The 24,916-nt window shown below is 36.6% G+C and overlaps 1 protein-coding gene across 2 annotated transcripts in view; it reads left to right on the forward strand.

Moving 5' to 3' along the window:
* F13A1 (coagulation factor XIII A chain) overlaps window positions 1–24,916 on the forward strand; it is a 168,058-nt gene that overhangs the window by 60,465 nt on the left and 82,677 nt on the right. For both annotated transcript variants that reach the window (XM_077886450.1, XM_077886451.1), the window contains exons 6-7: window positions 15,902–16,020; window positions 18,610–18,717. In XM_077886450.1, the coding sequence (XP_077742576.1) occupies window positions 15,902–16,020; window positions 18,610–18,717 (227 nt within the window). The remainder of the gene's footprint in view (window positions 1–15,901; window positions 16,021–18,609; window positions 18,718–24,916) is intronic.

Below are 24,916 nucleotides of genomic sequence, written 5' to 3' on the forward strand. Positions count from 1 at the left end.
TCTCTCCCCCTCCCTCTGCCCCTACTCCATCTCTAAAATAAAATAAAGTAACAAAATCTTTTTTGTTAATGCTCACTGAGATCTCCAAGAGAATGTTTAGGAAATAGGAAACCCCTTTACTTCATTCACTGTGGTTTTCTTTTTTTTTTTAATTTTATTTATTTATGATAGTCACAGAGAGAGAGAGAGAGAGAGAGAGAGAGAGAGAGAGGCAGAGACACAGGCAGAGGGAGAAGCAGGCTCCATGCACCGGGAGCCTGACGTGGGATTCGATCCCGGGTCTCCAGGATCGCGCCCTGGGCCAAAGGCAGGCGCCAAACCGCTGCGCCACCTAGGGATCCCTCACTGTGGTTTTCCAGCCTGGAAGCTGAGGCATAAAATCCAAAAAAGGATTCTGTGTGATGGACTCCATACACAACCCAGTATATTGTAGCCTGATAACCACCTACTTTTGTGCTTGTATGTGCTAATTCATAACAAGGGACTCAGAGAGATACAGTCTGGCAATTGGATAAGCAGGTAAAAAGAGAACCATTGCCCAAGTAGAAAAGATAACAAAGAGGAAATCATAAGTTGACAAAATAGAGCAAGGTGGGCAAGATGCTGAAAATGCTGCACACTTGATGCAGAAGTGATACCCAAGGTGGCTTAGGACACAGGGCTGAAAATTATAGAGGCACGTACAGTACTTATTGATAGAAGAATGTTCAGCTGGGATCCTGAGAGCCCTTCAGCTTGCTTTGCATTCATAGGCAATTTATCCTCCTTAATCACTAAATCATTAATGGAGATCAATAGCAATACCACACTAGTGAGGGCAGGGGCGGATCAGGAAGAATTATTGGTCAGTTTTTTAATTTAATAGTGCTAACCAGGCTTCAGATCCATTCTATGAGGGGCTCTTCTCCAGGGTGTTAGAGAAAAAATTGTACCCAAAAAGGCAGCAGGAATGTGTTGGGCATTTATTGTGAATTCCTCTTATTTTTCTAACTGCTCAGGAGCTCTGAATTATGGGATGTATTTCCTTATTTAAATTCATAGTGCTCCAGATTGGTAGTCTAGCATTAGTGCCAGATAGTATATTCTGAAAGATTTAGATGTTCCATAACTAAGACTTAGTATTCTGGGTCTGTATTTGATTATTCTGTTTGGTTGGACGTCAATCATATTCGGGGGGGGGGTCTTTCTTCTCTTCCTAACTTGTTCCCTCCCTCTCCCTCATTCCCCATTGCTGGTTTTCCCTTCCTTCATTCAGCCTTGTATCCCAGTACCTAGCACAGTGCCTGGTACATACTAGGTGTTTAATAAATGTTTACTGCATTGATTTAATAATTCTAAGTAAATGCTTTTTAGGCTCATTGCACCTACCATCACAGATAAGTTGTAAATGCAATCTCACATCTTCCCATCTTGAAAAAAAAGTCAAAAACATATATGGTATGTGTGGGAGTGAATTTGTGGGCACAAGTGTATGTAGATTTCTCTCTCTTAGCATCTGACACCAAATTAGCATCTGGTATTTCTAACTTTTTATTCAATATGACTTTTGTATTTTCCTTTAAACAAAGAAATCAATTAAATTTGATGTAAAGAAATCAATAAGTTTCTAATATCTGGATACCTTTAATAGTAAATAAATATGACCAGCTCGTGTTTTATTATGATGTTCATTTCTATACTATTTGCTTTGAAATTATACATTGTTTTTTGTACCCTTTAGTACAGAATGGTGTAATACACCAGCTCTGGTATTCCGGGGGTAACAGTGACTAACACCCCTTTCTTTTGAAGACTCTTGTGCTCAGGCCAGAATTTATACCCTCAGACTAGAGCCATTCATCCATCAATCCACAAATATTGATGGTATATCTCCCTCCATAACAATGTAAGTACTCATGGTAGTATTATTTATTCATCCACTAATGAATAAGATTATAAAATAATCTTAATATATGAAATCATAATCTTAAAATATGAAAATAATGAAAATGATTAAGGATCTGAATTAGGCATTGGGAATATGGCAGTGAAAAATACAAACAGTGTCTGCCCCCATAGAGCTTCCACAAAGATTTCACAAATGAATTACTAATAAACATGAATTACAATTGTAAAAAGTATTAAAATAAGTCACGGCACAAGAACATATAATAGGAGCACCTGGCCTAGCCGGGGAGTGGGGAGAAATGGGTCAGTGGCTTATCTTTGTACCCTCTCCAGCCCCTAGAATAGTATTTTCATAGAATAGCAATCAGATAGTTGGTTAATTGATTTTTTATGAAGTTCTAATAAAGCTCATGTGAAAATTTTAAGCCCTTACTTATTCAAAACTTCTATTAAAAAAAACAGCATATATCACCCTTGTAAGAGTCTGAAACATTAAAGGCTCATTCATCCTTTCTACACCAAATCAGCATTACTCAGTATGGCATTACAATCAGAAGGGAGCTCAGAGAATGTGCAGTAGACATTCTTTCCAATGGCATGTAGATGACCCCAGAATCAAGGTGCAAAGCTGTTTATGAGATACTTCTGGAAGGATCAGAGTTGAGAGGGCCTAAGCCAGAGTCACATTCATCTGCCAATTCTTGTGGTATATAATTCCTTTTGTAGTTGTTTATACTCTTCAAAGAATACTAAAAGCCAGTATCTCTCTGTGTTGTGTATTTCAGAAAGTAGGATTCTTCTCTCATTCAGTGTAGCATGGTGCCACGCACCAACTTAACGTCCAACGTATGTGCTGGACTGAATTGATAACCACCACTCTGAGAGTCAGAGAGAAAATTATGAGCCTCATATTTCAAGAGAGAAAACAGACTCTGTGGTGTTAGATAAATTTCTCAAGGTCATATAGAAAATTAGAAAACAAGCTGAGGCCAAAACTTGGATATTCTTACTTGGTCAGGATAAGTTCTTTTGTTTTTTAAAACCTAACTGTTGGTATACTGTCATGTGTAATAAGAGAAACAAGAAGTAGGTGCCAGCCGGGAAGTTTCTGTGATGTTTTACAACATTGGAAAGTCCTGTCATTAAAAATAAATAAATAAATAAAAATGAAACCAGGTTGATAGCTATAAGATCAAACGACAGTTTTCTTTGCAAAAAAAGAAAAAAATAATAAGCATGCCAACAAGGGCACAGGCTCCTTTTGAGGATATGTGCTAAGTAAAGATTCTCTGACATTTTCTTTGTAGAATTGCTTTATGAATAATAGTCTATCTTCTGAAGATATTTAAGTACCTGAAAAGTCCTTAACCAGCAAAACTAGCAAATTAGCACAAATCAAATAAACTTCCCAAGCTGGCCTGAGCTGTAATGTGATACAATATATTCGTAAGGAATGAAACGGATCCAATTGTTGAGGAACCACTTGACTGTGCTTCTTGGATTCATTTCTTTCCAGAGTTAATGGGTGGAAAAGTGGGCCTCAAAATTGGCTGTATTAGACCATTTTAGGAAGACGATGGCTTTGGACACTTACAAGGGAAAAACACAAAAGCACAGACCCTGGAAATGCCATTCTTTTCTCTGCTCTACCATTTTCCAACTCCCAGAGATGGGAAGTGGTTCCTCACATGCCGATATCACACACAGCCTGCTGGAGTTCTCCACCCCCTCTGATCTCCTTTGAGATGGAAAAGGTACCATGACGGCGCCAACTCAGTCACATTTGCTCTGCACATGAAGCCACTCCCTTGAAGAATGATTATATTCAACCAACCTATCTTGCCTCTTTCTTTAGTGATGTTCAGCCTTTAGAGAAAGGGGAGACAGGAAAAGCTATTCCTAATCCCCTCACTCAAAATTTCTCCTTTATCTAAGGAGGTGACACGTTTTGCCTTTTTGAAAGGACCAAGCTATTATTTTTTTTTCCAAAGCATCAGAAACAAAACCAAATTCTGATTTAAGCTGGTAGGTAGTCTCTTAGGAGAGAACTTATATGATAGCATCCCCGGCACTGTAGTTTTCTTTCACCCCTGAGTTCACTTTGCAGAGCTTGACTTTAGTGACTTTGGAAATGGGACTTACTTTAACTTTAAAATAGCATGTAAATAAGCAAAAGGAAACTTTGAGCCCAGGCAGTGATGAATAGCCCTCTTTCTCCCAAGGAAGTTATACAGATACTAAAATCAATAGGCTCTGCATTCATTTTTACATGTTTGCTATAAATTCTTACTTTCTCTGTGTGTGTGGGGAGGCGAGTGGCAATTTCCAAGGGGGCTGAAATCAGCCCTAGAAGTGAATCCCAAAATGGATCAACCCACAATGTTGTTGTTATGTAGTTTTAAACTACCCCGTTATTCCTATCAGAGGAATAGTAAAATAAATGAGGTCATTCTTCCTTACTACTTGCCTCCTATTACTCACCCTGGAAAGGTGCTTCTTTACAAGGCATGTGGAAGGTCTGTTCTGGTGGCAGAGCTGTGGGTAAAGCAGATGGACGTTTCATGCCACATTCACCAATGATGCCACATGGAATCTGTTTTTCTCCTGAGTTTAATTTGCCAGAGGTCACTTAGTATCCAGAAGTTGTCAATGGATCCTTGGTACTGCTACTAACTCTTTAAGCTATTTAGACCTAGTTTCTCCTACCAGCTCTCACGGATTTGAGAAGTACAGCTCCCAATCCCCACACTTACACACACACACACACACACACACACACACACACACTAACAGTTTAAGGTTAGAAAGGCAGGTTTCTAGAGCAGTGGGTTATTTGTCACTGTTTTTATTTTTAGTAGCATCCCCCATCTTACTAAGGTAGAGAGTTCACTTTTGCTTCAGGATCTAGTAAAACCTCAATATGCCTCTGAAACAAATCAAAAATTTGAACAAACAAAAACACACACAAAACAACAACAACAAAAATTGCCAGAGGCAAATGATTAAGTTTTCCTATTTTTGTTAGCCTATCAAACATAGGGATTTTTTTTTTTTTTTTGAGTTTCCATGGTGATGTAATTTTTTTTCTATCCTAGCTTTGGACAACTATATTTTAAAGTGACAGATCTGAGTAAAAACGGGGGAAAGAAAGCACTGCTTTCCACCCTCAATCTTCTTTTAAAATCATAAATAAATTTAAAATTAAAATCAAGGCTTCCCATTTGACTTCCTTGCCTTGTTGTAGATTCATGATTATGCCCGCTGGTTCTGAGGTGAGATTTAATTCAGCCGCTGGAAGGAAAAGGGTGGCCTAGTCTCAAGCTCAGAACTCCTCCTTATTCATAGTTTGCCATTTAAATTTGTAAGTTTCCATCAATAATAACCCAAAACCCAAAAGTAAATCCTTCACTTTCTTCTTCTTTCACTCTCCAAGCTCCAGACATCCATCCCCATCTCTCAATCTTGCTGAAGGTATTTATTGTGCCAAGTTCCCAGGCACTCTGTGCTGGGTGCGGGGGATGCAGAGACCTGATCCCTTGGACTCAAAAAGTCACAGTCTACTTGGGAGACAGCTTAGTATTTAAGTCCTGGCTTCACCTCTTACTAGTACAATGGCCTTGGGAAAGATAACTAATGTCTTCCTTAGTTAACTCATCTATAAAATGAGGAAAATGTAGTGCCTTTCTTTTAGAGATGTTATGAGTTTTAATGAGTTTAGTGTGCGTGCATGTGCGTGTGTGTGTGTGTGTGTGTTTACCATGCGGTGAAATTTCCTGGCACATGGTAAATACTAAAAACACACATTTTCAATTAATAACTAAATCACAGAACAATCTTCATTGGACAGAAGTGACCACAGCATCCATAGGACACTAAGGGAATGGGGTTTGATCTAGCTTACACTGGGAAAAAAAGGGGGCAGGGAGACCTGAAGAAGGTCTAAAAGGCATGGTTATATGGTGATATCTAATAATGAGGAAAATTGATACTTAAAAGATGAACTTAACCTCTTATTAAATAGGCAGCTTCACTAAAACTAGCTTTTTAAAAACGTTTTTTTAAAAAAATTTACTTTCTTCTAATGATGAAAGCCTTATAGAATAAAAATATTGAAAGCATAAAAGAACTCAGTGATCTACAAATCACAGACACTGCTAATGTTTTGGTGTATTTTCATCCTCTAATGCCTTTTTGAAATTTATTTATTTATTTATTTATTTATCTATTTATTTATGAGAGAGAGAGTGCATGCATGCATGGGCAGAGGTATGGGGCAGAGGAGGAGGAAGAGCGAGAGAATATCAAGCAGATACTGTGCTGAGCACAGACCTCATCATGGGGCTTGATCTCTCCACCCTGAGTGGAAACCGGGAGTCAGTAGATTAACTGACTGAGCCACCCAGGCACCCCTTAAAGCATTTTTGAATGGTTTTAATTTTTAGCTGATAATTAATTGAATACATTGTCCTTTTCAAATATGCACATGTAGTCGTATATATGGTAAAAAGTGATCTTTCCTTCTCACATACTTCTGATCCTTGAGAACCTCCGTAGAATACTTTAACTGTGTGTATTGTTCTGGATAACTCTGCTATAATTTTACAAATTAATGTCCATATATACTTCTACAGAGTTTGGATTTTTCTAAAACACAGGTGGCAGTCTTTATTCATATTACTCTATATTTTACTTCATTGTATAATATATCTTACAGAGTTTTTTATATCAGTACATACATATTCTTTTTAATGACTACTGGCTGTGGTTATACCATAATCAATTTGGTCTTTTGCTTACAAATACTCTGATTGCTTCCCATTTTTCATTTGTAGCATACCATGCTATATTGAATGTTTCACATAGATGTTAAACAATATTATTTCTGTAGAATGAATATCTAGAAATGGCATTGCTAGGTCAAAGTCAGTTCACATTGTACATTTGCATAGATACTGCCAAACTACTCTTTACAAAAGGCTGCTGTAGTTTATAATGCAGCCACACTATAAGAGAATACCAAATCTTCATACCTTCATTGACATCAGGTATTGCCATTTGTTTTAATATTTGCTAATACGATGGGCAAAATATGGTATTACATTGACATTTCATGGTTTAGTTCATGTGTCTCTAATTATTGGTGAAACTGAACATTTTTTATATATTTATCGAGTATTACATTTCTTGACCGGTTCATGTCCAGGACAATTTAGGTGAATTAAACCTGCCCTTAAACAATTAAGGGTTGGCAGGAAGAGACACATGCAAATCTTTTAAATCTATTGATAAATTTTGTGTTAGTGGGAGAAAAATATCTTACTGAAAATTTTTTCCCACAGGAATAGCCAGTTGTCAAAACATCATTTATTGATCAGATCTATCATTACCTATTGATTTTTTAAATGCCATCTTTATCATCTACTAATATCTAATATACATTTAGCTCTATGCATATATTTATCTATCACTGTGTCAAAATCAGTTTTCATTATAGCTTTCTTTTAGATGACTATAATCAGGGATGCCTGGGTGGCTCAGTGGTTGAGCGTCTGCCTTTGGCTCAGGGCCTGATCCTGGATTCCCAGGGTCAAGTCCCACATCAGGTTCCTTGCATGGAGCCTGCTTCTCCTCCCTCTGTCTGTGTCTCTGCCTCTTTCTGTGTCTCTCATGAATAAATAAAATCTTTATTAAAAAAAAAAAGAATAGATGGCTATAATCATAGTAATGCTACATAAGAAAGAACCAGAAATTGTCACTGGTCTACAGCAACAAGCATGTTATCTCATGGATCTGGGGGGCTTGTCTGTGGTTGGGCTCATGGAGACTGGGCTGGACTGGCCAGCTCTGCTTTGGATGAGAGTAACCAGAGAGGCTCCACCCCTCACCACAAAGCTATAGAGGAGCTCTGCTCCATGTGTCTCTTATCCTCCTGAGACTAGTGGGCTTGCTAGGGCATATTTTTCTCATGGTGATGGCAGACATGCAAGAGTATATGCTCAAGTATGCAAACACATTCCAATCCCCTGCCTACATCACTTTGACAACACCTTTTAGCTAAAGTAAGCCCCAAAGTCAAGAGGGGGATGTTCTACCTTTAGGAAGAAGGATTAGTAGTTACATGGCAAAGGCATGAATACAGGAACAGATGAATTGGGGCCAAAGTTCAATCTACCATGTGACGGGGGAGGGAGTCCTCCCATCCTTCTTCATTTTCAACATTTTATTTTTGAGCTATTTTCATCGCATTGTCTTTTCAGATAAACTTTTAAATCAACATGCAAAATTCCAAAAAAAAAAAAAATCAGTGAAATTTTGGTTGGGTTTTCATTGGCTATAGAAACTAATTTGGGTAGAATCTATATTTTTACAATATTGAATCTTCACAAGCAACTAGAAACATTTAAATATTTTTATTTATTCAAGTTTTCTTTTATGCCCTTTGCAAGGTTTACTTTTATTATTAAAACTTACAAACCAACTCAAAAGTAGAAAGAGTAGTACAATGAATATCTATTTACATATCTCCCAGTCTCAGTAATTATTAAGATTTTGCTACATCTATGCCTTGTTAGTCATGTAACATTACTCTAGCCCCTATTTTCTGTTAAAAATCTGAGAATCAGATTTATCTTCAAGAAAATAATTTTCTTTTTGTGGTAGGGATGGGAACATAGAGCAAGAATACTATGTAAGTCATGCTATATGCTTCCCAGGGCATCCATCCCATAGACAATACATAATGTCTGGTTTTCACTCTTAGTGATGTTTAGATTTATCAGTAGGGTCAGGCTTTGTCAGTTTTATCCATCCATTATGAAATTCCTCACTAATTTTTAACAAGTGATTTCAGCCTAGATTCATTATTTCATTAGGGATTGCAAAATGGTGATATTCTAATCTACCATCCCTTCTGCATTTATTAGCATCAATTATTTTGTTGCTTTGAGGTAGTATTCATATAAGAGTCTAGATATGTGTCTCTTTCCTTATTTCTAAGTTATCAGAATAATGAGTTGGTTTTTAGCACCCTGCAAAGATAACCAATGAATTTTAAAAATTACTATAAATTTATGAATATTGACATTTTTGTGTTTTAATCCTTTCCAGTGACTTATTTTTGATATTTGAATTGTCTTATTCTTGGACAGTGGGAATTCCTTTAAGTTTATATGATTCCTTTGTCATGACTCCTAGAATCTTTCATAGCCTTTTTACTTTCTGGTAGGAAGAAGTATTTCAAGCTTGTCTTATACATTTCCTTACCCAGATTTGTAATGAGTCATTTCTCTTAGGGAACCTGAGTACCTTCTGGTAAGGAAGGGGGGAGGGATATGAATGGTATTTAGAGACCATAATCCAGGCTCGAGAGACCCATGGCTACTATATTGGTTGTTTCTTCTAGTTCTTTTCAGTGGATAGAACTTGAAAAGGGGGTTTTTAAAGAGAAAATGCATCATTAGCTATTATTGATATTTGCAACTTAAATTTATTTTTTCTAAAATACTTTTGTTTGATATTTTATTATAATGTAATTAGATTTCTAATGATTGTAGTATGCTCTGATTGAAACACTTTCATAGAATTGCAGGGACTAGTATAAATAGAAAAAAAAATCTCTTAATAGTATGCGTTGATGAAAAATCATGGTGAAAGCAAACCTCCAAAAATGTATTTGTAGGCCATAGAAGAATAAGCAAATAATATGGGAGGAGATAACCAGTCCCTCCCTTTATGCATATCTTTTAAATGTTTAATGTTATATCTCCCTAAAACAGAGATATTTGATGGTGGTTAGAATGGCCATCTTTCAATATTTTAAAAAATCACACTTCCCAGTGGGTGAACAAAATAGGAGTAACCTAGAATTTAACTGACTAAGCCTCTTCTTAAGTGAAGAGGTCTTCCAACTCCAGAGTGTATCATCAACTTGTATCATTATTTTAGTGCAAATACAATTTAATTTTGGTGAAATGAGATTCATCCCTCAAAAGGATTAGTAACTGCATTCACTGAATCTCACGTTCTTCATTGTAAATTATGAAGAAATGAATGGTAGCTAGAAGATCAAAGGAATTGCAACTACAGCTGCAGTGGCATCACATGTACTAGGAAAAATACCTATATTTTGAATTAAAAAACAAACAGTGATATTAAATTTGCAATTTAATTACAAGCCAACTATCCCAACCTTTTAGGTGGCAAGAATACAAAAAAAAAAAAAGTTAAGTTTTACAAAATATTTCCTAAGAGGTGCATGTTCTAATAAAATAAAAGCACTGAAAAATATCTTTCTAGAGTGAAGTTATCTTGGAAAAGTTATTACCAAAGCTAAATATTTTTATTTCACACTATCTACACTCAAAAATAGCTTAAGAGACTAATTTCTGGCTAAAATTATCAAAGGATTTGTTAGTCAAGAAACAACTTAATTGCAAGGATGAACAGAGAAGGAAACAAAGAAGCTGCCCACCCCAAAGTTTATAGTCATTAGGATTTCTGTAGTATTATTGCACTGATATATATCTCTTGATATTAAAATGTGGTAATCATGAAGTTAATCAGTGCTAATATCATTTTCAAATGAAAAACAAAACAAACCTGATGCAATCTGACCAAAAATGTGTCAATATACAGTTTCAACATTATTTTACAAGACACCTACATTTACACAATAAGCTCCAGGCAGTATTTTCAAAAAAAAATTCTTTGAATTTATCTTGACATGCTATAAATGACTAGGTTACACCATTTAAAAAGTATTTAATAATTTTATGCGTTAAATTTATTTATTCAATACACTTTTCTTTTCCTAAGTACTTTTTTCTTTCTTTTGAGTCAGAAAAAGACTATGTATATAAGTTTAGGAGAGGAAACACAGAAACACAGGTAACTTACAGAAATGTATGGGGCTGAGAAGACCAGCAACCATGTGCACTTCATTCAGGTACGATGCTTTCCAAGGATGAGTCAGTCCGATAGCCATTTTACAAAGAGTTTGTTTGTTTGTTTGTTTGTTTGTTTGTTTGTTTGTTTAGGGTCAGGGCAGAGGGAGAGAATCATAAGCAGGCTCCATACCCAGTGCAGAGCCCAACATGGGACTTGATCTCACGACCCTGAAAGCATGACCTGAGCCGAAATCAAGGGTCAGACTCTTAACTGACTGTGTCTCCTAGATGCCCCCATTTTACAAAGATTTAAAAGAAAAACTTCCTTTGAAGTCAGATTTTTTAATGCTTTCGTTATTATTCAAAATCAGTCCAGCTCTTACTCTGTAGCAGCAGGAGTTACAATAGCAATTTCTGGCAGCTGCAGTACTAAGTATCATATCCTGCCTGCGAGTCATTATAAAAAGAAAAATGAAAGAATGCCTTTCCCTCTGGATTAAAAAGAAATTAATAAAACAATTGAGGAAAAATAGCACTAAATCTAAAATGATTTGCAAAGGAATATTATGTAATAAGTGGCTTGAAGTTAAAATATAAGGCTTCAAATTTTATTTCTTTGGTTTTGCTTATGCATTTTTCTCTTACCCTGCAAATCTTGATTTCTAATGTCATTAATATGATTACTTATATTATATCCATTTCAAAATATCATTATCAATATTATTAGTAAAAATATGCTTACTAAAACAGTTTACTCTTTTTTTCATTTTGTTTATTTTATAGTTTTTCTTTATGTTATATTCTACTGGGGATATACAGTGGAATTACTCTGTTTTAAAGTAACTTGAAATGGTTTTCTGTGGTTAAGCCACTAATCTATTTACAGAGTCATGTTCATTTGTTTCATTTTGACTTTATTTATTTAGAAATTGCTTTGTCTTTGATTTCTATTTAGTTTTGTCTTATAACTTTATAAAACATTTATGTAACCTCAAAGTCAAATTACAAAACAATAAAAATACTTCAGAGAGAAAGTCTAACTCCCAAAAATCCCTCCTACACTTTGGATAATAATTTTGTTAGTTTTTGGCTTATTTCTACATTTAAAAATACAAGCACATGCGTGTATGTATGTAAATATGTATGCCTACCTATTTACCTCCTTCCTTTCTTAAATGAAAGGTAATAAACTATGTACATTTTTGTGCACCTTTTTTAACCTAACAAGAGATCCTGGATATCCTTCCCTAACAATATATAGAGATTTTCTCAATGACTTATGCAGCTCTTCATTATATACCATACTTAATTCGGCCATTTTTTTGTTCCAGGAATTCCCCAATTCTTCTAGAGATGCTGATGGTATTACTTCTTGCTCCCCACCTTTAATATTATATAATTATCTGGAATAAAATATATACATATTCTATGCCCCTTATCATACTCTCTTAAATTATATATATATATATATATATATATATATATATATATATATATATAGAGAGAGAGAGAGAGAGAGAGAGAGAGAGAGTAAAGTATGATGAAAAGGCATGGAGAACACCTGGAAAGTTCAACATCTGCCTAAAAGACATTTTATTATAAGAAAATACAGAAAAATAAAAAGAAGAAAATAGTCAAAGATAAAAGAGAAAGAAATTCCCAGAGCTGAAGAAAGACTCACATTGTCAAACTGTAAAGATCAGAGTATATCAAACCTGGCAAATGAAAAAAAGACCTCCACCTAGATGCAAACTTTTTAAATGTCAGAACTTCAAAGAAAAAGCCAAACTTTAAAGTCAAGTTAAAAAAATATTATCTGTAAAAGTATAAAAATAGATTGAAATTGTATTCTTGTGGATAAAAATTTATTTGTAAACCTTTGCAGTTCTTGGGTTACTACCCAGTTAAAATTGCTTTTATACATTTATTTTCTGTTTGCGTTTCCTCTTCTGTGAACTGGTTTTCCTTTTGCTTACTTTTTAATTGCACTTTGTGATTTTCTCATCAATTTATTGGAATTCTTTATATATAAAGAAAATTTGCTAACATTTTCTGTTGTTGCTAATATTTATCTGTTTGTTATGCACTTTTAAATTGTATTATATCTGAAATTCAAGTTCTCTATTTATATTTTTACAAAAAATCATTCAGGGTCACCTGGGTGGTTCAGTCAGTTGGGCACCCAGTTCTTTATTTCACTTCAGGTCATGATCTCAGGGTCGTGGGATTGAGACCCGCATTAGTCTCTGTGCTGGGTATGGAGCCTGGTTAAGATTCTCTCTCTCCCTCTCCCTCTCCACCCTCCCTCCACTCACACTCCTCTCTCTCTTTCTCTAAAATAAATAAATACATACATACATAAAAATTTTAAATTTCTAAAAAATTTTTTCTATTATTTTTGTTCAGATACAATCTTTTCATCTAGAGACCAAATATTTAATTTTTTAATATTTAATTTTTAAATTTTACTTTAAATTTATTATACTTTCCATTTTTAATTCAGATTTTAAATTAATTTGCCACTTATTTTGATGTACAAAAATATACTTTTCACAATTTTCTCAACTAAATTTAATAATCACTCCAGTCATCTTCTTTGATTTACAGTATTTTCTTTATCATACATTAATTTCATAGAAACATGCAAACAATAACATCTATTTCTAAGCTCTCTATTTTGACCCATTAATCTATTTTTATACCGATCATTTAAATTATAGCAGCTCAAAATACAATCTAATTTCTAATATTTTATAGGACAAGGCCATAAACTTCTCATATTGTAATGAAAACATGTTAAAAACACATTCCCAAATGGCACTCCTAGACCTCATTGATCTTAAGAGGAGAGTTCTAGGTCACTAACAGGCATCTGAAACCTACTTGACTAAGAAGTTTATTATTACAATGGTCACAGCAGTTAGGCCACTATTATAAAAGGATAAAAACAAAAGTGGCCTTTTTTCCAGGTGGAGGACTATGCATATAAATGGTCAATGCCCCTCACACACACTCTCCTGTGATTTTTCTATTAAAAGTGTTCTTTTGTGCTTCTACTCAGAAGTATTGACCTCAACCTCAGTTTCCACTTCTGGGTTTGTTTCACTTGGAAAAGAAGCTCTCACTTCAGTGTAGGGGCCATACTGTCCTCAGGTACAGACTGCTGGTGAAACAGTGGCATTCTCCCTCCAGACCCTGAAAGGCCAGAATGAAGCACCAGAGCTCACATCTGCAAGGGCAGAGGGAAACCGGCAGCACATTTGTCATTAACTCTAATTTTCCTGGAAATATAAAATGGCTTTGGAATGAATGAGCTATTGCTGTGACATGAATGAATTTCAGACAACTGGCCTGAGTGAAAGAAGCTAGACTCCCAAAAAAAGGACACACTGGAGGATTCTTTTTACATAAAATTCTAGGAAATGCAAATGAATTTACAGCGACGGAAAGCAGATTAATGGTTCCCTGGCAGGAGTGGGAGGTCAGAGAGAGAATCCAGAGAGAGGCATTACAAAGAGACTCAAGGAAATTTTTGCAGTAATGGATATGTTTATTATTTTGATTGTGAAATTGCACACATATCAAGTGTGCAATTATTAGATATTAGTACCTACGTAAATGTGTGTGTGTGTGTTTACAGTTACATAAAACCAGGTAAATAGTAAGGCAAGAGGTAGAGAACAGAAAGAGGAAGATATAACAAAAGTACTGGTGAGGAGTTAAGAGCAAAGACTCTCCGAAGGATTTCTGGACTATATAAGATAGAGCCCAGAATAAGGATCTAAGCTAGTTGGACAGAGCACTGCTTTGCAAACCTTAATGTGTGCATAAATCCCCTGCAGATCTTGTTAACTGCAGAGTCTGATTTAGTAGGTTTTGAGCTGAGGCCTGGGACTCTGCATTTCTCAGTAACTCCCAGGTGATGCTGATGCCACTGGTCTTTCAATGATTCTTTGAATAGCAAAGGGCTAGAGCACTTGTTCCCAGTTTTGGTTGCATATGAGAATCACTGGAGAGGTTGAAACAAACGAATAAAATTAGAAGGCAAACTTACACACACACACATACACACACACCACACACACTCGATGCCTGGCTATTGCCCCCAGCCCCCATAAATTCTGATTTAATCAACCTAGAGTTCAGTCCAGGAGGAATTAGAAATTTTTAAATCTACCCAGATGATTCTAATGTGCAGCCAAGAGTGACAGTTACTCCAAAGAGAGTGATAAAAGTCTTATCATGGAATGAAGAGGGAAGAACGCTGAAAGGGTAACAGGGAGCCAGAGGGACATAATAAACCATGTACCCAGTCAGAATCAAACACAGAATCAAACATTCCAAATATGGAATCCATATTCCAAACATGCAAATTTACCTGAGTATGATTTATACCTGTATGGTCCTGCGTTTGTTAGTGATGCTTTTGTTGCTTTCATACCTGGTCTGGGAATAAGTACCAGGCCAATTACTAAAAGAAAGATGGGGAGTATAGCCTTCCTGAGATTATAGCCACAGGGAAGAAAAGTCCTGGCGGTGGAGGAAGCTGACTCGAGAGGCTGGTCAGACACACACACTTACCAGCACATCCACAAGGACTGTTCATTGGTAGGAGATGACCTCCAGCCTGCCTCCTCCTGTCAGTGAAGGACCACACACCAGGCAGGACAGACTATAGTGCATTCTTCTAATACATTTCAGACTTGTTTTAAAACTAATTTCAGTTTAGCTAGTTTTCTATTAACATTAATAGCTTGGAAATTATTTTTTGATCTGTGATACAGATTCTCATCTGTATCATGGATTTCTGATTCTGAAACTACTAATGTCCCAGAATCCTAAAAATGTTTAATGAGACATGTCAATTTAATTGTGCTACTTGGAACTTAAAGAGCCAGAGTTTGTCAGCATTTTGTTAACAAATGTCATCCTTTACATGCTGATCTTGGCTACTGATTAGATTCACCATTGCTGAAATTACGTATCAGGAAATGAGCTCTCTTTAGTGAAACAAAAGACATTTTTTTAAATTTAATTGATTAAAATGCAGCTTAGGACCAGAACAAACTTGCGAATATCTAAAAATGGCCTGGTTTGGTAATGGTCACTATGTTTAAATTCTGACACAGAGGATGCTGTGTACCTGGATGGTGATAAAGAAAGAGAAGAGTATGTCCTGAATGACATTGGGGTTATTTTTTATGGAGACTTCAATGACATCAAGAGTAGAAGCTGGAGCTACGGTCAGGTAAGCCATTTAAAATTTGTCATTGTCAAGGACATTTTTCCTTAATTTTTTTTTTTTTTTGTCACATGTATCACTACAAGGTGCCACATGTCGATCTCAGACATGCGCAATTTCCTACTTTTCAGGATCTGAGACTCCAAGACAGACAGCCCAGGAGTAGAGACTTAGAAAGGCAACTGCATAATTCATCCACTGAAAGCACATATCTTCGGGTATTACAATGTTACGGAGATCAGAGATTCTACGGATAACATGGCATTCTAGTGAGAAATGCTTGGCGTTCAGAACAGAGAAATCTCATTAGCTCAGACATTGTTCTTCAACATGGAATGGGCTGAAGTTTTCCTTTTCTTATAAGGAAAAGTGTTTGATAATGCTGCAAAGGATACTGCAAGGTGTGTGTTCAACTCAAAAAAGTCACCTTTTTTGTTAGTATAAGATAGTAGAAAATTAGAAATTAGAATTAGAAAAGACAGTCACCATTTCATCAGAGGAGGGCCCACTGGACTTTCACCTCGAGACATTTTATCAACTGCAATCTCAAATTACTGTCTGGATATAAAATAGCAAATGGCATTCCATTTAAGATATTCAATAATTCAAACTATTTCAGTTTGGTATCTCTAACAATGGAACAAGTGGCTGATATTTCTACCATATTTCCATAAGAATGCATGTCCTGTGGTTCAGCAAAGACTTTTCATTAGCAACATGAGAAAAACGAGTGTGTCATTTCTCAGAGTTTTGGCAGAGGTGATTGGAATTGTGCACCATTGTTCAGGATATCCAGGAGCATAGATTTCATGGAACCTGGCCTCATCAATCACATGATACTTTATTGGTTTCTGGTGGCTTCTTTTGACTTCCGTGTAAGCTTTCCTTGCATCCCTTACCCCTGCTCCAGCCTGGCCATTGGAACCTATGTCATTACTACTTCTTGCCTTGTCTGCCTGACTTTATGATCCACTCCTTCACCCAGACTACTGAGAATTGCATACCCAATGCTCAGGTTTGTCCACCTGTATTTCTGATGTCCTGCCAAACTAATCATCTGTGTGTTTTTCTCCTGTTTTTGGATCCCCCAAGCTCCCTGGTTACAAGGCCTCACTTCTTGAGTGACATAAGTCTATAATATTGCCTATTGTCTAGTGCTCTAATTCCTAATGTTTAGGTGTGATTCTATTTATGTCCCCAAAGTGACATTATGTAGAGGGGTAATAAGGAAAAAAGTCACCAAGGTGGGTAACAGGGAGGAGTGGGAAAGAGTCCTAAGCATAATCAGGGTACTCCTCAACCAGCATGCTGAGTAGCCTTTGGGTAGACACCCTTGAACATGGCCACCATCAGTCTCTATTGTCATTCAGAGTCCATTAATTTGAGTCTTTCAGTCCAAACAAGCAGCCAAGCAATGATGCAGGGAAACAAGCAGTTCTGTGACTATTTCATTACCTCTCCAATTCACTGCTTCGTGTCCCAGACTGAGAGATGGTACTTAATAAGAACCAGAATAATGAGTTCTTTATATACCTGAAGAACTCGTGCCCTAACTTTACTGTATCCATTCCATCAGTTTAGGGTTCCCAGAAAGTTGGTATCTTAACTGGATTTAATAAAGAACTATACAGTAATTAGCCATTAAGACTATGGTTTCTGTCACAAGTATTTGGGTGGATATGCAAGGTGTTTGTATTCAGGGAAATCTCTTGTACACTGAGGTACGGTATGGGTGAAATTTCCCCATTTTGCCATTTTATTACTACTTTGACCTTATTCCTTAAAAAAAAAAAAAAAAAAAAAAAAAAAAAAAAGTCCTTGTGTTGCATGGGGCCAGTAGTTCTTTCTAAGGAAAATGAACTATGAACAGCCTTCTATGCTGCTCTCCATAGGACATCTTGAAACATCTTTAAGAACAGAGAGATCCTGCAATGGAACTGACTACCAGGCTGTTCCCTTGATAATATAATCTTTCTCTAGGCCTCCCTACCCTCTCTTTGACCCTGAAGTCTACCTTGTTTTAAAAGAGACGAAAACTTGGAAGGCATTTGTGACATGAGGTGTCCTGCTATGTTCTGTGCAAGGTATACAGGCCTCGAGTACCTCCCTGTGATACACCTGAGAGTCATTTATTTTTGAGAAGCATAAGGATTCAAGTAACCTTTGAAGTTTTAAGGTTTTAGCCTCACTTTGGTACATTGTTTATTCCTTTGCTTTGGGCACTAGAACCCACATATTAGAGAAATTTTCTAAATTAACTTGTACAATTTTCTGAAGAACTTCAGGTCCTGTTCAGGGTCCTCAAGTACTCATGGTCCTTGAGTATACCAGCTTTCCAGTAATTCTGTTTGTTTCTAGATTGCTTTTAAATTTTTATTCATTTTACTGAAAAACAAAAGATGATGTCTTCTTCCTTCTACTTTAATACTTCATATTAAATATTACGGATGATTATGGGAAATACACATCTCTAAACATTAGGTTGTGCTTTCATTTTGTTTTTTGACAGAGAATATCGGGCTTGCAAAGTGGATGGACATTAAGTTGTTTCCTTTTTTTTTTTTTTCATTGAATTTTTAAATTTTTCCCAAATAGTTTGAGGATGGCATCCTTGATGCTTGCCTATATGTGATGGACAAAGCACAAATGGACCTTTCTGGTAGAGGGAATCCCATCAAAGTCAGCCGTGTTGGGTCTGCAATGGTAAGAAACTACTGATTACTAATGTTAATTACACATGTTATTTGCCTCGGTGTATATGTCAGTTCATTAAGAGTCATTGAAATGATGACTTATGCTTAAACTTTTATTTGTAAGAGTCTTGAATTCCCTGAACTTGTCAAGTGCTATAAAACAAAATCTTATCTCATACTGTATGTTTCTTTGGCTTCAGAAATTTGGTGATAGATGACATGATACTATAGGCCGCTTATTCTTAAGTCTCTTGCTTAGGAACTGAGGAGTGACCATGACAAAATGTCAAAGACTATAATCCATCAAGCAAACAAACATCAAGGAACTCCAAAAAAAGAAAAAAAAAGTGCAAGACACAGCATTTCTCCATTTTCACACCCATAGAGAGAATAAAGAAGTAAATGACTCTAAATCTTAGCTTCTATTATAATGATACCTCACCATAGGGCTTTACAGTTTATGAAAGTTAGCTTAGCTTATAGTTTGTAGTTAATTCTTCATATTAACTGTGTGAAATAAGTAGGGCAGACATTACACATGCCATTTCATAAGTTAGGAAACAAAGCGACAACAAAGCCTTGTTAGTGACAAAGCCTCACCTGGAACCCAAGTCTCCTGACTCCAAATATAGACATTTTCTGCTTCCCATGCTGCTCTTTGTAGGAGATCTTGAAACATCTTCAAGAATGCAGAGATCCTACAATGGAACAGCTTCCAGGAGAGGAGATAGAATTATCAAGAATGGGAAGGTTGGGGGTCAGGTGGGAAAGTGGATTAAATGTGATGCCCCCCCAAAAAAATGTGATGCCCAAGTTCTGTGTGGTCCTGGACTGTCCTGACAAACACAGCACATAGATCCTACCTTTAGTGCATTAGAGCATACCAAATATGGTTCTTAAGCAGAATATTCCTAAAGAAACATTAAGAGAGGTGCTATTTCATACAAAGACTGAGCAAAAAAATAAAAATCTATCATCATTTTCCTTAAGTTTTCTAAAAAACAAATTCTTTAGAAGAAAATTGTCTTTGAGTTTGGTCTGAGTCAAATAAAATCAATATAATTCATGTAAACATATTAGAATGAGAACGATATGAAACATAATTTCTGGTTAGCTTATAAGAAGAAGGGCTTTTTTTTTTATTAGTTCCTAACCTTCATGTAAATTTAAAAGACCATGAGTGTAAAAAGAAGGCAAAGCCAATCTCGTAAGACAGTTTTGTTTTCTGTTGTTGGTTCACATTCTATAACGAAAAGATGGTGAATTCTAAAGAAGTTAGGAATTTCTTTATAATAACCATTTATTACAATATACATTAGATCTGTAGTTGATCACTGCTATTGCTGCTTCCAGACAAAATTCCCATTTTTCTTTTCCTTTGAAGTTACCGTTGCAGGTTTACGGTGAGAAGAAAGCCAAAGCTCTCAGTGGTTAAATATGAACTAATGCCTTCGTAAGCATTCTGAAATGACACGCCACCAGCCTGAGCTTACTCACACATTATGCATATTTTTACTAATCTAAAAATCACTGCCTAACACAAGCCAATGCAAGAGGGAAGTAAACACCAAGCAGCTAACCCAATACTTTCCGTGGTGGCATCTGGCCAAGTGGAATTGGTGGAAACTTGTGTTAAGCACACAATCCTAATGCAAATTGCTTTGAGTCTTATTAATCACAAAAGGCCTATGGAGTTCTAATTTTGAAAATCCACAACTCAAATACAATATTTAGAACTAGAGAGAATCTATAGCGGGTGGTCGGTGGGGAGGGATGGTTTGGTTTGATATTGTAGTTTTGGTTTGTATTTCCCTGATGTTGAGTTACGTCAAGCATCTTGTCCTGTCTGTTGGCGATCTGGATGTCTTCTTTGGGAAAAGTGTTTGTTCATGTCTTCTGCCCATTTCTTAATTAGATTGTTTTTTTGGGGGGGGGGTGTTGAGTTCGATATTCTTTATAGATTTTGGATACTAGCCCTTTATCAGATATGTCATTTGCCAATATCTTCCCCTGTTCTGAAGCGTGCCTTTTAGTTCTGTTGATTGTCTCACCCTGGGCGTTTTGGGTGATATTTCTGTTTCCACCTCCACCATTGTTTATGTACACAAAATATACGTTTGATAGTTTTTGAAACCCTTTCATATCCATTTTCTCCCTTAATTCTTAGAAGAGCTTCATAAATCTTTTCAAAATCTATTCAGTTGTAATGATTTTAGAAACTAAATTTTGAGCCTCTGAAAATCAATAAAAGACATGACACTTTTAAAAAAGCAACTGTTTTCTGGTCATTTGGGCAATTCTGTTCACAAATTCTGGATATCTATCCTGAAATTACTGAGTGAAGCTAAACATAGACTGAAAGAAAAACAACAAAGACCCCCTCAAATTTCTCAAAACTTTGCCTTAAAATATGAGAAGATGTATTTAGAAAGCCCAGAAACAAAATGTTCTAAAGTTGCATGAGTCTGGACAGAACATTGATACCGACACAGAGGACCCTGTGCATTGTTTCTTAGGGGGCTGGCCTCGTCGGCTGAAAGAACAGAGACTGCTGCAGGGTGTTTTAGGAATTCTTCTTAAGTATCTCCCCAGCTTGGTCACTGAGGCTGGGAATTCCTTTCACAGGATACATATACTAGAACAGATGTACAGGGTGACATGCAAATTCTCTGGAAGGGGTAATGCATTGACTTCAGTTCAATTTCCTGGGATCAAATGCCACCAGAAAGGAGGGGGGATGAGCAGCCTGGAGAGGTCAGAGTAGGGAAGAGGCAAGAGCAGATGATTGAGGCCCCAAAGACAAATTTGCCTACTGTGGTCGACAAAGTCTAGCACAGAAGATTGGTAGGGAATTTGCAGGGAAGTTGGTGGGTACACAAAAGTAAATGAGTATAGACAGTAACTCTGGTGTGCAAACTTTCTAATAATAATAGTGATATAAATCTGGATGTTAAGTGAAACATCCCCAGATAAAAATATGTATTGTCCAATGTCGATGATCTTGAATAGTTCTTTGTCATGAGGATTTTAGCAGCATCCCTGGCTTCTACCCTAGAGATGACAGTAGTACATTTTACCCACAAGTTGTGATAACCAGGAATGTCATCAGATATTTCCAAATGTTCGCTGGAGATCAAAATCACCCCCAGTGAGGACCACACACTAAACCCCTTTGTGGTTCAGTTTCCTAGCTATGCAATGGACATAACCCTCTCTTCTCACCTGCATAGAGGATTTGTCTTCTTACCTTTTCCAAAACCTGCTGGTTTTCATTCCTCTACTGATGCAAAAGTGGAGGGGGCATCATATGGGAAGAGCCCTGGCCCATGTCAGATCAGACCCCTCAGCTCTGACTCTACCACTAACTTACTGTGTGACTCAGGACAAATCACTCAACCTCTCCAGGCCTGACTTCATCTTTAAAACAAAATTTTATCTCTCTGCTCAAACCACATTTGTTATTCCCAGTGGTAGCACATATATCCTTTTATTCTTCAAGCCAATGTTCTTCTTTCTTCTGTTTTTTTTTCTTTATAAATTCAGTATCTTATTTTGTTCTTATTTTGAGTTGCTGTTACTTCACTTTGATGTGAAAACCAGAAAAGTTTATGACAATCTGGACAGCCTTGGGCTATTGGATTTTCCCAAGAGAAAGAAAGTCTAAAAATCCTGTAATCTCATTGTCAGAGGATTGGGTCTGAGATATTATAACCTTACATAAGCTAACCTTTATTTAGGCTCTTCAGAATTCTGAGTGGTGCGTTTTCCTAAAGCCACACTGCAGACTGATTTTAGAGAGGAAAATTTTAAATAGAGGCAATTAGAAAAAAGAAGAAACTTGTCCAAAGTTATACCTTCTCCTTTAAATTACATTGCTTGATTGTTGTTTTCTTTCTACTTCATATCTGATATGACAGTCCCCACCAGGACAATTGCCAGGAAATGTGCCAGGAAAATTGTAGAAGGAAACTTTGTGCTGTCTGAAAATTTATTTTGTTCACAGGGCATTAATAAAGCATTCCATTGCTGGCTCTGAATTACTGTGAAGAAACCAAGCATGGACTCGGAGCCTCTGTCAGACTATCTGAACAGTTGTGCTATGCCATCTGTGACAAAAACAACACAGTCCTGGGAAAGGGGAAAGGCAATGACAGTATAGTCTGACATTACTGCTGGGTGGTTACCTGTCCCGTGACTGATTGGATCTGGCAGCAAGAGTGGGCAGAGAGGTTCTCCAGGGAGACACACTGCTGCTTCAGTGGTCACTGTTGTGGGTACCACCTGCTTTTTCTCTGTGAAATCCTTAATATCTCACCTCTGTTCAGGTTCCCTCCTTTGGGTTGAGACTTGATCAACAGAAAGTCTATGTTGAAATGCACACAGAACCAGTACATAAAATCTGCCAAGACTCTCCAGGGGTCTTCTAGGTGAAGAAGCCCTTGAGAATGATGTCACTTGAGGTCACGTAGCAAATAAATGACTGATCTGGAAAAGATAGTGTTCTTACTGTCAGATCATATTACCTTAGAAGGCCACTACCAACACATCAGTACTAATAATACAATTACTACATCGAATTAAGTAGTTGTCTTTTAGAGAAAAAAAAAAAAAAACCAAGGGAATGGCATTCAGAATAGGTGAATTTTGAAATAGGGAATAAGTGATAAAAGGTATAAATCAGAGAATTATTTTTTTTAAAGATTTTATTTATTTATTCATGAGAGATACAGAGAAAGAGGCAGAGGGAGAGAGGTAGAGACAGAAAAAGCAGAGAAACAGGCTCCACGCAAGTAGCCTGATATGGAACTCAATCCCAGGGCTCCAGGATCACACTCTTGAGTCAAAGGCAGACGCTCAACCATTGAGTCACCCAAGCGTCCTTAAATCAGAGAATTCTAAATAGTTAGAGACATTGAGTGTCTGAGGAAAGAGTTCCCAAAGAGGATGAATCATCAAATATGGTTTGATGGTGGTATTGGTGGTTGGCAGTGGTGCCAGTGATGGTGTTGGTGATGATTACAATCATAGGGATAATTGTGATAGTGGTGATGGTGGTAGCAATTGATGTGATGATGCCAATGGTAGCAAAATACTCAATATTAACTCATCATTCAACAGGTATTTGTTGAGAATCTACCAGTCTAGATATTTGGGTACCTTTGTAGAGCTTATAGTCTAAAGAGCTTATAGTCTAATAGAAAAGACAGGCTGATGAGTAGAATATGTCAACACAGCATGACATATTCTGATGAAATAAGCATAGAGTTGTGTGGGAAACCAAATCTCTTGAGCTTTGCATGTTTTCCCAGGACTAAACACTGACCTAAAGTGTTGGGATATTGGACAAAAAGTAGAAGAATGACTGATAAGGGCCCATAGCAATAATGAACTATGCTATTGTTCATGGGAACCCCTCTCTGTGGTGGAAATTATACCCAAGAACCAGTCACCAAAAACACTGCAGGAAAATGTAGCTGGGGGTAATTTGCCCCTCAAGGGGCTTAATTCAATAATAATATTAATAACATTAATATTAATAATATAACATTATTGAGAAATTTTGGAAGGAAAGAGAGGAGAAACAATGTCAATATAGTTTCATATTTTAAAATTCCAGTCTTTATACTATTGCCAGCCTGGACTTTCCTGCTTCCCTTGAGATATGCACATTTATTTTTAACCCTGGTCTTTTGCTAATATCGAACCACAGTGCCATCATTAATCCCCATTAATACCTTGTTCTGACTGTGCCTTTTGGGAACTAACTCAAGATTGAAGTTTTTTTAGCCAATCGATGTTTGGTGTACTTTTTAGTGTTATTAAAAAATCTTGGACTCCAGCTAGTAAATCAAACTGACCACAACTAGAGTTAGGTCCTGGAGTTTCTTAAGGCCCAATACAAGACGAATGACTGCAGACTTTGCAGACAAGATGAACTCCGGGGCTTCTGATCCCCCAACATACATGACTATGGATAAACTGAAAATAGAACTATTTTTTACCTTACCCATTTTGCTTCCACTTCTCTTTGTCCTAGTATTTGGACAGGCTTTTTTTTCTTTCCATACTTAAAAAAAAAAAAAAAAAAAAGTACTGACATCACTCCTGTGATATCTTGCCAAGCAGTTCCAAAAGAGGCTTACTATAAAACCACGTTTTCATTTTTCTCCAGTTGCTGACTTTGGCATCTTACTGGAAGCTTCAAGTCA

This window comes from Canis aureus, chromosome 37, assembly GCF_053574225.1.
Source record: "Canis aureus isolate CA01 chromosome 37, VMU_Caureus_v.1.0, whole genome shotgun sequence".
Classification (NCBI taxonomy): Eukaryota; Metazoa; Chordata; class Mammalia; order Carnivora; family Canidae; genus Canis; species Canis aureus.